The sequence below is a fragment of the Erpetoichthys calabaricus genome, chromosome 7 (assembly GCF_900747795.2).
Source record: "Erpetoichthys calabaricus chromosome 7, fErpCal1.3, whole genome shotgun sequence".
Taxonomy (NCBI): domain Eukaryota; kingdom Metazoa; phylum Chordata; class Cladistia; order Polypteriformes; family Polypteridae; genus Erpetoichthys; species Erpetoichthys calabaricus.
The window spans coordinates 10,952,194-10,966,833 of record NC_041400.2 but is presented as its reverse complement, the minus strand read 5'-3'; the positions used below and the strand labels follow the sequence as shown (position 1 = coordinate 10,966,833).

The following is a 14,640-nucleotide window of genomic DNA, read 5'->3' as shown; positions in this document are numbered from 1 at the left end:
AAGTTCAGCTGTCTGTTAGCTAAAATTAAAGCATTCTAAAGTTACTGACACCCTTATACCATGTAAGCTCCTCTCCACTGGGATATTAGCTCTAAAAAGTGTACGGAAATTTCAGATGTGCCATTTCTATGTCTGGGTTTGAAGACGGACAATAGGTTAGCTTACTGATGAGATCTTTTTCTTTTTTTTGGTAATAAAAGACAATTTTCATGATCCATCTGGGGGATTGAAATGGCCATAGCTGCAAACAAATAACTGAAGAATTGTTCTTTTAAATATGCATTTAAGAATTTCAAAAATGAAGTCTTAATGAAACAGGCATGTTCCACGGAGAAATTTACCTTTTAGCTCAAGAAATATAGAAATACTATAACAATAATCCCTCAAACACATACAAGGATCATAAGAAGAGACAAAATCTACTCTGTATTTATTAAAACAGAAAAATGAAAAAATAAGTCCAACTAATGTAAAAAGAGTGTAAAAATGTTTTTTTTCTTTTGCTATTTTAGCTCTGGAACTCAAAAACAACACACTATCTAATCTTTTTGGTCAGCACAATTTCCGTTTTGCTTTTTCCTTTTGGTGTGTTCTCCAGGCTGTAACATGACAAGAACACATCCAAAATAAGGACACTTCTTCTTAAAAAATATTTTCCATTCATTCTTCACAGCATTTTTAACATAATGAAGATTTTCTTTTTTACATATATCTTCAGAATAGATAAACATACACACACTAAAAAAGGAGATAGAATACTAAACATTGTATCAGTATGCTGCTGCTGAAGAATGTGAATTTCCCATTGGGATTAATAAAGTATCTATCTATCTATCTATCTATCTATCTATCTATCTATCTATCTATCTATCTATCTATCTATCTATCTATCTATCTATCTATCTATCTATCTATCTATCTAAACAAATGAAGAATTTTCAAATACAATTAAATTTCAACCTAGTTTTAACATACAGCAAATAATTTGCACTGAACGCACTGGCACAAAACGCTTAGAGGTTTCATTCTTCATCAGTACAGCAAGCAACATTACAGATGATAACAGGGAAAAAGAAGCTAAATGGAAAAGTGCAAGGGACATACAAAAGAGGCTTAAAAGTTTTAAATACTGTATATGAAGAACTTCATATGAAGAAAATCCTGGAATGTCCGGCTCATTAATCATTTATGTTCATTTTGTATTTAAAAGAAATGCAGTTACTGTTGTCGCCTTTGATCCGATTTTCCTGATGAGCATCTGGCAGGCAACAAGCCAAGGTGATCGGACCAGCCTGCACTGTCGTCATTAATGTTTTCGAGCTTTAACTGGGAAATTTCCAGCCCCTCCTTAGCCAACTCAAGGGATATTCATCTAGCATGTTTGGAATATCTCCCAGTGGGCTACACCTCCATGGGAGACCACTGGAGGCATCCTAACTACACGTTCAAACCATCCCAAACACTCATTTCAATCTGGAATCTTGCTCACCTGCACTCTCAAATAGAATGCCTCAAAAGTTAAATTTGAAACATTATGTTACAGTACACTAATTCACACTTATTGCAGACAAGCATTTACTACATTTACTTATTTGGCATCTTTACGCATGGTGACTTAGAACATTTCAGAAACAATTGGTTGCATTCTTTTTGTTTTACCAATCGGAGCACAGGCAGGTGAAGTAACTTACTCATGGTCACATATTGACAGCAGTGACATACATTATACAATGATTTAATAGGGGTCTAAAAAGTGGAAAAAAAAACACTTTAATGTCACTGAACATATGCCACCTCATTCATAAGAACATTTACCTGGAAGTGCTTTAACAATACTTTAGTAAAAAAAAATACATGTGCTTGTGACGTTTTCAGCATACAAATGGATGACTTGACATGAGGATTACACAACACAAGTAACATGAAATTTCTTCAATGATATTGTTTGCATTGGGTTGATCACTATATACGTCTATTCTATCAGAAACATTGTTGTTTCTGTCCTGGATAAAAACATGGCATTACATGTTTTTCTTATCCATTTCTATAAACTAAATAAACTATGTTACCAAAAAAGAATGTTTTGGGTGGATTACAGGTAGTTGTCGACTTACAACCACATTCGGTTCTGACGGACTGGTTGTAAATCAATCTGGACGCAACACAGACCGGTATACCTTTTCAAAACTGACCGTATTTATAGTTAAAGGACTTTGTTAAATGGTGCGACTCAAACCACCTACAACTGAACACCAGCAAAACCAAGGAACTGGTGGTGGATTTTAGGAGGACCAGGCCCCTCATGGACCCCATAATCATCAGAGGGGACTGTGTGCAGAGGGTGCAGACCTATAAATACCTGGGAGTGCAGCTGGATGATACATTTGGACTGGACTGCCAATACTGATTCTCTGTGCAAGAAAGGACAGAGCCGACTATACTTCCTTAGAAGGCTGGCGTCCTTCAACATCTGCAACAAGATGCTGCAGATATTCTATCAGACGGTTGTGGCGAGCTCTCTCTTCTACACGGTGGTGTTCTGGGGAGGCAGCATAAAGAAGAGGGATGCCTCACGCCTGGATAAACTGGTGAGGAAGGCAGGCTCTATTGTAGGCACGGAGCTGGACAGTTTGACATCCGTGGCAGAGTGACGGGCACTGAGCAGGCTCCTGTCAATCATGGAGAGTCCACTGCATCCACTGAACAGGATCATCTCCAGACAGAGGAGCAGCTTCAGCGACAGACTGCTGTCACTGTCCTGCTCCACTGACAGACTGAGGAGACCCCACACTATGCGACTCTTCAATTCCACCCGGGGGGTAAACGTTAACATTATACAAAGTTATTGTCTGTTATACCTGCATTGTTATCATTCTTTAATTTAATATTGTTTTTTTATCAGTATGCTGCTGCTGGAGTATGTGAATTTTCCATTGGGGATTAATAAAGTATCTATCTATCCATCTATCTATCTATCTATCTACCTAGTACATTATAATAAGTCATTTTGTTTGTTTTATATCCTTTTAATCATCATTCTTAGCACTTGGTGTAGATTTTCTGTCTTTTTTTATTTTATTATTTTGTTTTGTTATTACTGTTGCTCGCATGGGTGCCAAACCTTTAACAGCTTCACGAGTCCCTTCTTTATCTGTGTTATGTTAGGTCATCAGTTCAAGCCTGTCCCAGTGTTCATTCTTAACTGTGAGAGGAGGAATTGTACCGGCAGAGTTTGAGTACTCATGCGCTTTCTGTTTTAACATTTCCGCCTTTCAATAATAAACATTAATAGACAAAGGAGTTGAGTGTCATTTTATTACCCCTTCATGGTGGTTCACACAAAGAAGCACATCGTCAGCCACAATGCAGAAGTTTTGTAGGTTATCCGGAATCAAAGCCAGGGCACAGCAGCACAACACGTGTAGTGAACACCGGTTACAAAAGGATAACTTAAAAGTCACATGCGATCATATTCACTTTCTTTCCTCCCTCATACTGCTTGATCACCTTCATTTTTATATCGAGATCAATTGCCCTTTTCCCTGTAATTTTAAGACAAATGTAACAGAACATATTCACAACCGCTGCAGGTAATAAACTGAGATCAAGTTGAATGAGTCATGGTATATGGAGCTGGCGTGGCGAAAACTGTTGTTTGCTCATGAGATGCAGTAGCGGTTGTAAATCGAATGGTTGTAAGACGCCGACTACCTGTATTTCTTTAAAATGTCAATTTCACATATGATCAATCTACTTGACTGGTGACAGACACCCACACTACCTACAAGTCTTCAAAGGCAACTTAATTTTACTCTTATTTTTACTTTTTTAACAAATTTAAAAGGTTACATATTTGTTATTATTCTGTTTGGTAAATTGCATCTGTTGCATTTTCCATCATCATTGTCACTGCCTGATGTGGAACTAACAATAAAATTTTTCCACTGTACTGTAAATTATATGATCAACCTGAACTAAACTGTATTGAACCAATGTCTCTACTGGTATTGGATTGGTAATAAAAATTTGAATTTGGTATAGACCAGCCTTCGGACTTCAGTACCAGTAGAGAAATGGTTTAGAAGCAAATAACAGCTCCAAAACCGAATGTCTTACTCCAGGATTCCCTGCTGTGCCACATAATTGTTCACCTTCTTGGTATGCCGAGCCAACTAGCTTCACTATGCACCACTTCTCTCTTGATAGCCATGGCAATTACATCAAAGCAATAAAGGAGGGCCCTAAATGAAGTCCCAGTCGAGACACTATTTGTAGAGACCTTATTTGTACCCGGAGGAAAAATTGGCAATAAGTACATAAATAAATAAAATATACACACAAATATTGGTCTAACCATGCACTGGAATGCATATAAAGCAAAATTCAAAAGAAAGAAAGCTTCAGATTGCTTCAAAGTGTGTAGTTTCACTTTGTTAAGTCTACGTTGGATAGCCGGTGTTTTCTTCTGGTACCAAAAATCCTAAAATGCTGGTACCTTACCATTTTAAAATTTGGGTTTTCCGGTACTTTTCTAGTATTGATATACCATGCAACCCTAGTCTTTACCAGTTCAAGCACAGAGCAAAAGATTTCAAATCATGCTGTACCCTACAAAATATTTTCTATTGTACAACAAACCTTGCACCAGATGGTATACAGGGACCATTTAATGTGCTACTGAACAACACTGATAGACCACTGTTACACTCTACACTTAACTTGAGATCACCATTCAGTCACAATTTATTCATTTTTACTATCCGATCTTCAGGCTAAAGAGCTTCTGGTATTCTAGAACAATGCAGGTAAGCGGAGCCAAGGTAATTTAGATCTGCAGTATTGGAGTGATATTTTTTATAAAGATTGACTAGAAAATGTAGGCTAGGCACAAATGATCCTGCATGAAGAGCTGCAAGTGATGCTTTGAGCATCAGCTTCTTACTAAGAGTCATCCAAACTATGATTAAAAAGTGTGGCAGACGACCAGGTTCCTTAGCCAAAAACAACAAGACTTCCGCCACAAGTGCTGCCGGAACAGGAACAATGCACGCCCGGAGTGCTTTTGGGTGCAAAGGCAGCACTTCCGCCACATTAGGAAGTGCAGCCGAAGACCATCACGGAACACCTGGAGCACATCCGGGGCGGGATAAAAGGGGCCGCCTCACTCCATTCGGAGAGCCAGAGTCAGGTGGCAGTAGGCGGAGCTTGAAAGAGAGGAGTGGAGGCGACCGAAAGAAAGAGGAAGAAAGGACAGAGCCATATTGTGGTGATTTGAGCACTGTCACTGTGGGCATTACAAAGATCTGTATTAGGTTAATCGGTAACAACATAATGGTCCAGTATGAGAGACTGTACTTTTTAAAAGCCCCGTTGGCCTTTACATTGTTGGCACGTTACCATGTAAATGGATAAGATGGTACAGAAGAATGAAGGAATGTGAAGTTTAGGTAGGGTACCTTAACATGTGATTTGGTTAACGTACAGTGATGAAGTGAAAACAAAAGCTATATGGCAGTTAACAGGCAGGTCAGAGCCTGATTTTGTAAAGTGTTTATCATCTGTGGCAGATTGCATATTAAAGCTTCCAGTTCTACACTACCTCACAAGAAGAAACATTTGACTTGGATCACATGATTGTCTTAAACATACTACAGTAATCCCTCCTCCATCGCGGGGGTTGCGTTCCAGAGCCATCCGCGAAATAAGAAAATCCGCGAAGTAGAAACCATATGTTTATATGGTTATTTTTATATTGTCATGCTTGGGTCACAGATTTGCGCAGAAACACAGGAGGTTGTAGAGAGACAGGAACGTTATTCAAACACTGCAAACAAACATTTGTCTCTTTTTCAAAAGTTTAAACCGTACTCCATGACAAGACAGAGATGACAGTTCCGTCTCACAATTAAAAGAATGCAAACATATCTTCCTCTTCAAAGGAGTGCGCGTCAGGAGCAGATAATGTCAGAGAGATAGAGAAAAGCAAACAAATCAATAGGGCTGTTTGGCTTTTAAGTATGCGAAGCACCGTGGCACAAAGCTGTTGAAGGCGGCAGCTCACACCCCCTCCGTCAGGAGCAGAGAAAGAGAGAGAGAGATAGAGAGAGAGAGACAGAGTTTGTTTTTCAATCAAAAATCAATACGTGCCCTTCGAGCTTTTAAGTATGCGAAGCACCGTGCAGCATGTCGCTTCAGGAAGCAGCTGCACAGAAGGTAGCAACGTGAAGATAATCTTTCAGCATTTTTAGACGAGCGTCCGTATCGTCTAGGTGTGTGAACAGCCCCCCTGCTCAATCCCCCTACGTCAGGATCAGAGAAAGTCAGCGCAAGAGAGAGAGAGAGAGAAAAGTAAGTTGGGTAGCTTCTCAGCCATCTGCCAATAGCGTCCCTTGTATGAAATCAACTGGGCAAACCAACTGAGGAAGCATGTACCAGAAATTAAAAGACCCATTGTCTGCAGAAATCCGCAAACCAGCAAAAAATCTGCGATATATATTTAAATATGCTTACATATAAAATCCGCGATGGAGTGAAGCCACGAAAGGCGAAGTGCGATATAGCGAGGGATTACTGTATAAGCTTTTCACCTTAGAGACCTTCACTAAATGTAGGTATAACATGTAACAACTAATGGCAGGCTGGGTCTATAATGTTAAGCAATTCTGAATGCCATTTGGTCTCCACTTAATTTTGCCTATAAAAATGGCCTTTTAGCTTTCTTATACTATGATACATCCTGTTGCTGGGCACCTTACCTGATGCATTATAATGTAATGAATCAAGAATGGTCAAAGAAAAATATTTTGCCTATTCAAGATATGGGTCCTCAAACAGCACTGCTACGTAAACCACTCTCACAGCTCATTTTTGTTTTGTGCAATGACAACACAATTAGCAATTATGAACTGGCATTTTTGTGAGGGGTTGTACATTGAATGGGCCCAGCAAAGGAGTGGCACCCCATCCAGGGTTTGTTCCTGCCACGTATCCTGTGCTTTTAGGACAGGAATCCAGTGCCTTACACCACCCTAAGTGGATCAAGCAGATTTAAGGATGGTTTGTACATTCTGTTACAGTGACCATACATGCTGTGATACAAAATTGGGAATTCTCATGTCAAGTATGAAAATCACTGACAAACTAATCATTACAGCTTTAAAATAAGCTTTGCTTTTGTTTTAGATTTTTAAATCAACATTAAGTAGGTTTAGGAGTGACTAGTAAGTATTAGATTACAATACAATTTTTTCAAAAGTTTTCTTTCTGTTACAGTTCTTGATATTAACTATTTTAAATAAGAGCAATTATATAGGTTAAGCATCCTTGATTAAGAAAACAGTTTTATTTTTTTAAAAAGTACCACACAAAACAAGAAAAGGGACAACAAAAATAAATTCATTTTAACCACATGAATTAGCTCACATGCTTGGAATGAGTCGATGGTAAACAAGATTATCACTCTTTTATCCTAAGTGATTTCCTTCACAGTATGTGGGGTGGGATTACGGCTCAGGCTAAAGTGGGACTTAGGACTTGAGAGAATAAAAGCACAAAAACTACATTCTTCACAGTGATGCTGTCGGCAATCTTAATTTTACTTAGTTCAAATGGTATGGCCGACATATGATCAAGTAAATGGTTCCCAAAAAAGGCTTTAGTAATTCTTTTTCATTATTGGCAGTATTAATTATAAATGCTAAAGGAAAATACAGGCAGTACCATAATCAGTCTCTTAATGTTTAATTTAAAAGCATTAACAAGCACAACTGCAAGACATTTTAGTTCTCTACGACATTTGGAATATTAAAGAAAAAAGATCTGTTTATGTAAAACAATCTATAGGGTTTTTCTATTCTGTTTCTTATAAGGAAATTTACTAGATGTGCTATTTCTTCAACAGTAGGACTAGGGTGTAGTACCGTGTTATCCATTATGAATGTAGTGAAAAGTCAAGCAAAATGACATCTTTTATTGGCTAACTAAAAAGATTACAATATGCAAGCTTTCGATTACATCTTGCCTGAAGAAGGGGCCAGAGTTGCAGCGAAAGCTTGCATATTGTAATCTTTTTAGTTAGCCAATAAAAGATGTCATTTTGCTTGACTTTTCACTACATTCAACAGTTGGGAAATTCAGAGATCTCAAGCAGCTTACCGGAACAGTGGAAACTGCAACAACGCTGCCATTGTCCTTTGTTTCTGAAACACCTATCATGTTTGATTATGCCCTATTTAATAAAGTGTTTTCTTATAGCAATTTAGGTGAGTAATCAGCACAAGCAACACCTTGATCTATACCTGACAAAAAGGATACCGGATTTATTCAATACTTTATCTGCGTCATCCAGTTTTTTCTAGTTATCCTTCATTACTAAAAATTTGATACTAAAGTTTTCTATTAAATCACAAGCCTCTATTATTAAGTGCATTCGCATGTACCGTAATACAAAAAGCAGCTACTGTGCTATCCATGTCTGACTGTTTGAATGAAACAACCTGACAGGCAGTGGACGGATTTTGCTGAATTCTGGCCCACGTATTCTTCACGTAACTTTGTCAAGAATGTTCACTTTTTGTCACGATGTCTTGACTGCAGTGCAAGGAACATATTTTTGAATTCTCAAATTTCATTATGCAAACCATTAGGGAATTTACAAACTTGTCTATCTTAAAATAGAGAAACATTCCATGTGACTTCATCTGTGAATCAAGTTTACTATTTCAATTTTACCTTGTGAGCTGCTAGTTCGAATTGTACATTTTTTTCAATTACTCGTCCAACAGCTGTTCCTGGCAGAAAAGCAGTAAAACTCCTGTACTCGTGCACGCTAAAGCAAGCACACCTTGAGACAGGACACAGGTGGGGTCAGTTTTGGGGGGGTGTTGGAAGGCCAAGGCTTCAGCTGTGTACTGCTCTAAAACCATCATTAAGACTGCTAAAGGCACAACAGTAATAAGTCTTATCAGCAATGGGGACAAGTCAGCTTACAAAATGCAGATACGACGATTGGCGAACTGGTACAAGTGCAAAAATGTGTCTCTTAATGTGCACAAGACAAAAGAGATGATTGTTGACTTCATGAAAGTCCATGCTGCCTACACCCTACCATATATCCAGGGATCTGAGGTGGAACTGCTAAAGAGCACCAAATTCCTTGGTGTGCACCAAGGAAACTGACAGTTTCATATATTTACAGTATGTGTGTGTAAAATATACATGTGAGTTTAGGGGCTTATTCTGGACAAATATGGGAAAGAAAAAGAATATGACACTGCCACTAAATGATGTTCTGTCTGTTTTCCAGGACTGCAGGAAGAGAAGCTACAGGAGGACTGCACATGTCGTTCTCAACCATATTTGACCGAAAGTCCCAAATGGAAGTCAGGATTCACAATCAGAACAATGTTCAAGGAAATTGGAGCGCCATTCATGTAGTGAATTGCCAAACTATCATTGGCACATGTGAGCTTTCTTTCCTTTGGATGATACAATTAAATGGGGTTCTGGAAGATGCTGTACACCGCAATAAACAGTGCATTTTTAAACATTTTCAAAAATATTTGTTTCCTGATGCTGATGAAACATTTTAAACAAGTATCATTAAGAGACTGCAATGAAAAGAGTGGAGTTGTATTCTGTATTTTTAATCAAACATCTAAAACTGCTACATTGTGCATTCCAGAACTGTAAAGGTTGCATATAGCTTACCACAGGTTCCTGGTGCCCTCTCCTGGTACGTAAACTGCAACTGCAACTCTTCTTCTGGCATTAGGCCCACAAACACCTTTATTAAACATCTGATCATGAACAAGGCATTGTGAGCTTGCCAAATAAATAATTGACTGGAAAAAAAATTGAGAAAAATAATTAAATTAATGTATTTTTTTTAATTAAAATTCTTTATTTGCTTAAAATTCCAATTGGATGAACAAAAGAAATGTAACAAACTATTTTAAATGTTGTAAGTCACCTATTATGAGGGTATCAGCCAAATAATATTAATATTAATAATAATAAAAACAGTACCTTTATACAAATCCAGGCTTGTTTTTTAGAATTTAAAATTAATATAAATAAAATTATCATACAAATGTGTGTTATTTATTTAAATTTATTTTATGGGAATCTATAATTATCATGCAATCATCACAGAAGACGGATTTTAATTAGTGGCTGAAAACTAAAAAAAAAATCCTATATAATCACCAAATTGGCATTACTTAATAGTCAAAAAATTAAAAACAAAAATATAGTTTACATAATAGGTTCCAAGATAATATGTACAGCACACTCTTCACAAATTTCTTCTTCGTGAGTAAAATGTTAATGTATAAATGACAATCAGATGGTACACTGAAATACTTTAAAACACTTAACACCAATGAGCTAGAAAGCTACAAACAATTTTGCATGGGAGCTACACAGATACAAAAAACTTTTATTATCATCGTCATCATCAGAGTACATCAAATGGCAGCGTGCACAACTAAAAACATTGCAATGTCAACCGTAATATCTTTAGGCCCGCAGAAGTGTCAGTATATGCATGACTGGTATCACAAATTCCTTTAGGAGAAGACCAGATCTTCCCCACAACATTTTGAAAAATATTCCATACTAATGAAAATATAAGCTTTCAAACAAATACATAAAACATGACTTTTAAAAATATCAAAATAAATGAGTTTACTCTCAAGCTTCAGTTTTTAAAACAGTTTTACTGACTGAACTCACTGTAATGTGCATGTTAATTCTTTACTTTTCATTACATATATGCTAGATGTTATCTTGACTTCTAAAAGAAAAATAAAAGGATAAACTAAGAACACACTCCGTAAACAGCACAGGATGGTATAATTAATCTGCCCTCAAAACACATCCATCTGCTGTGTATTAAATTATTAAATAAACTACAGATTAAAGAAAAAATTAAAAGAAATGCGTGTGAGCCATAATAGTTTAAAAGTTTCACAACAAACTTAAAACAATGTCATGGTATTAACCAGTGAAGGTATGTGGATGAATATGCAAAGATTCTGGCATCACACTATTTATTTAGGATGATAGTTACACAGGAAAGACTAAAAGAAAGAAAAAATCAACAGAACACATTATAAATCTACTGCTAATTATTTATTACAGGTGTACTAAACAGTGCAGAAATACAAATAAAGTAAAAGCTGCAATTCTTAGCCCTTTCAAGGCAGTGCATATGATAGTCTTACTTAAAAGAAATTTCTGTGTTAGATGTGATGATATGATATACTTCGGAGACCCATGATATTTTATATGGTGTACTACAAGGATCTATTCTGGGTCCACTGCTCTTTTCAATATCCACGTTTCCATTAGGTCAGATTTTCTCAAAGCACAGGTGAGCTACCACAGCTATGCAGAAAACACACAGTTTAATTTATCAAAAGCGCCTGGTGACCCTGACACTTTTTGCTCTCTGATCCTGTGTCTTACTTGTATTTCCGGATGGATGAGCAGTAACTTTCTCAAACTAAATAAGGAGAAAACAGAAATCTTAGTTATTGATAAAAATGGATATAGTGACAGTATTAGAAATAAACTTGATTCATTTGGCTTAAAGGTCAACTCGAAGGCAAACAATTTAGGGGTAATTATTGACTCTGACCTAAATTTTAAATTGCATATTAATCTGATTACTAGGACTGCACTTTTTCACTTAAGGAATACAGCTAAAGTTAGACCACTTATAACTTTACAAGATGCTGAAAAATTAGTTCACGCTTTTGTTTTCAGTCTGTAATGCAGTCCTTACAGGACTACCTAAGAAAGACATCAATCAGTTACAGTTAGTGCAGAATGCAGCAGCAAGAATCTTAACTAGAAAAAGAAAATCTGAGCATATCTCACCAGTTTTAGTGTCATTACATTGGATACCTGTGTCATTTGGAACTGACTTCAAAATACTACTAATTGTTTATAAAGTTTTAAATATTGCCGTGTTTGATAGTTTGGAATGTCAGTCCCCTTACACTCCAAGTCGTAACTTCAGATCTTCATATGACAGTTTGCTTATAATTCCAAGAGCCAACCTGAAAAGAAGTGGTAAGGTGGCTTTTTGCTGTTATCCTTAGCATCCTTCTCCCAATATACCCCTCATCTCTCCTCTGCACATGTCCAAACCAACACAAACTCGCCTCTCTGACTTTGTCCCCCAACCCGAGATGACCCTCTAATGTCCTCATTTCTAATCCTGTCCGTCCTCGTCATACCCAATGCAAATCTTAACATCTTTAACTCTGCCACCTCCAGCTCTGTCTCCTGCTTTCTGGTCAGTGCCACCGTCTCCAACCCATATAACAAAGCTGGTCTCACCACCGTCCTGTAGACCTTCCCTTTCACTCTTGCTGATACTCGTCTGTCACAAATCACTCCTGACACTCTTCTCCACTCACTCCACCCTGCCTGCACTCTCTTTTTCACCTCTCTTCCACAATCCCCATTACTCTGTACAGTTGATCCCAAGTATTTAAAAACTCATCCACCTTCGCCAACTCTACTTGCATCCTCACCATTCCACTGACCTCTCTCTCATTCACACACATGTATTCTGTCTTGTTCCTACTGACCTTCATTCCTCTCCTCTCTAGAGCATATCTCCTCCTCTCCAGGGTCTCCCCAACCTGCTCCCTACTCTTACTACAGATCACAATGTCATCAGCAAACATCAGAGTCCATGGAGACTCCGGTCTAATCTCGTCTGTCAACCTGTCCATCACCATTGCAAATAAGAAAGGGCTCAGAGCCGATCCCTGATGTAATCCCACCTCCGTCACTCCTACCGTAGACCTCACCACTGTCACACTTCCCTCTCTTACGTACTTCTCTGCTACTCCCGACTTCCTCATACAATACAACTGCTCCTCTCGAGGCACCCTGTCATATGCTTTCTCCAGGTCCACAAAGACACAATGCAACTCCTTCTGGCCTTCTCTAAACTTCTCCATCAACATCCTCACCTCACTTCTTAACTGAGCTTCCACTACTACTACTACTATTAGTAGTAAAGTTCTAGTATTAAAGTTCTATCAAATACTGCACACGAAAAAAAACAATACAATTTGTAAACATGTTCTGTCGTATAGTGCACATAAAAAAAAAACAAACCTGTAACATTTTTAAACAAATTACTAACTTCAAGTTCTGTCAAATATTACACAAAGATATTAGAAAAAAATTAAACAGCTGTTAAATTCTATTGAGGAAACTTCAAGTTCTGTGACAGAAACACCAGTCTGTCCACAGCATTGTGTCTTCAAAGCAGAACACTTACACGTTACAACATTTCCTCCAGTGCTGAAAGCCTTAACAGAAGGGCTGCTTGAGGCAGGGATGCACGGGTACTTTTTTGCAACCTTCCCCAATCTGAGGAAATACTATTGTGTTTTCCACCACTCTAGTGGATTTATATTTTTAAAACACTTTTTTCTTCCTTTTTTACCCAGCCATGGACAGTTCAGATGTATACATCAGTTTGAATAGAACGGTTCGGATTTACAGGCAGGCAGGCCGTTCCACTTCATCATTGTTTTAACACTGTTGTCATTATTGCACATACTTTAAACATAAGTCTGGGCGGGATGGAGTGGGGCAAGGAGGCAGGGATCTGTGGGAGCGTTTTAAATAATGAAAGAAAAAGAAAGTACTTTGGAATCAGTGACCCTAATCCAAGACGGCTTGTGAAATAAAATGCGCCAGATAAGCATGGGGCTATGGGGCACTGACCTTACACAGCAATGCACTTTGTTCATGTACAGTAGTTACACGAGACAGTGAATGCATGGACTCTCAAGGCATGTTTTTCACTGTTTTTTGCAAAGTGTGTGACAAAGTCAATAATTTCAGCTTGCACATTATTAACAATTAAGATGTTATCATAGACGATACATATCGCACACACTCCTACTTAGGACTGTCACAAATCTAAACGAAATGATCAGGATGGAGTTAGAGTTATCTGACAGCGCAGAGAGGAAAAAATACAAAATAGCAGATATGGAGACTGCTCCAGAACTAGCATTTATGAATGACCTCAGTCAATTTCAGCATTGGAGAAACCATAGCAAGATCAGAGATAGCAAGGATTAATCAACAGCCTAAAGTGTGCTTCATTTAAGGCAACTCTTAATTTAAGCATTTTACAGTTTACATTTATATGTTGTCTGAAAGTAGACTCTTAGTTTCAAGCCCTTTTGCAGGCAGTAAAACTCTAAGTGTTTCAGTGAATGAGGGAGCAGCTGTCTATTTTATCGGAGGGAAAAAAATAAGTACTGAGTCAGACATCCCACAACCTTCCTACAACCTGTTGTTATCACAGACTCCAGTAATGTCTCCTAAAAACTCCAACAGAATGCCATAACAACACTAACAAATGAAATCATCGCGAGTAATAAAATCACATATATGTATTACTATATACAGAAACCACCCCTTTCATTGCATATTAGTCAGTTGTTAAAAGCCGTAAGGTGAGTCATCAACAAAATAATTCATAGACTTGTGTTTGTGCTGCGATGGACTACCACCCTGTCCAGACGCTGCTCCTGCCTTGCACCTGATGGTTGCTGGAGTAGGCTACAGCTGCCCCGTAACCCTGCCCTGGACTTG

The 14,640-nt window shown here is 37.9% G+C and overlaps 1 protein-coding gene across 3 annotated transcripts in view; it reads right to left on the bottom strand.

Annotated features, from left to right (window-relative positions):
* The window catches only part of dym (dymeclin), a 457,039-nt gene that overhangs the window by 370,518 nt on the left and 71,881 nt on the right, over positions 1-14,640 (bottom strand). For all 3 annotated transcript variants that reach the window (XM_051929784.1, XM_051929783.1, XM_051929785.1), the window contains one exon: positions 9,709-9,842. In XM_051929784.1, the coding sequence (XP_051785744.1) occupies positions 9,709-9,842 (134 nt within the window). The remainder of the gene's footprint in view (positions 1-9,708; positions 9,843-14,640) is intronic.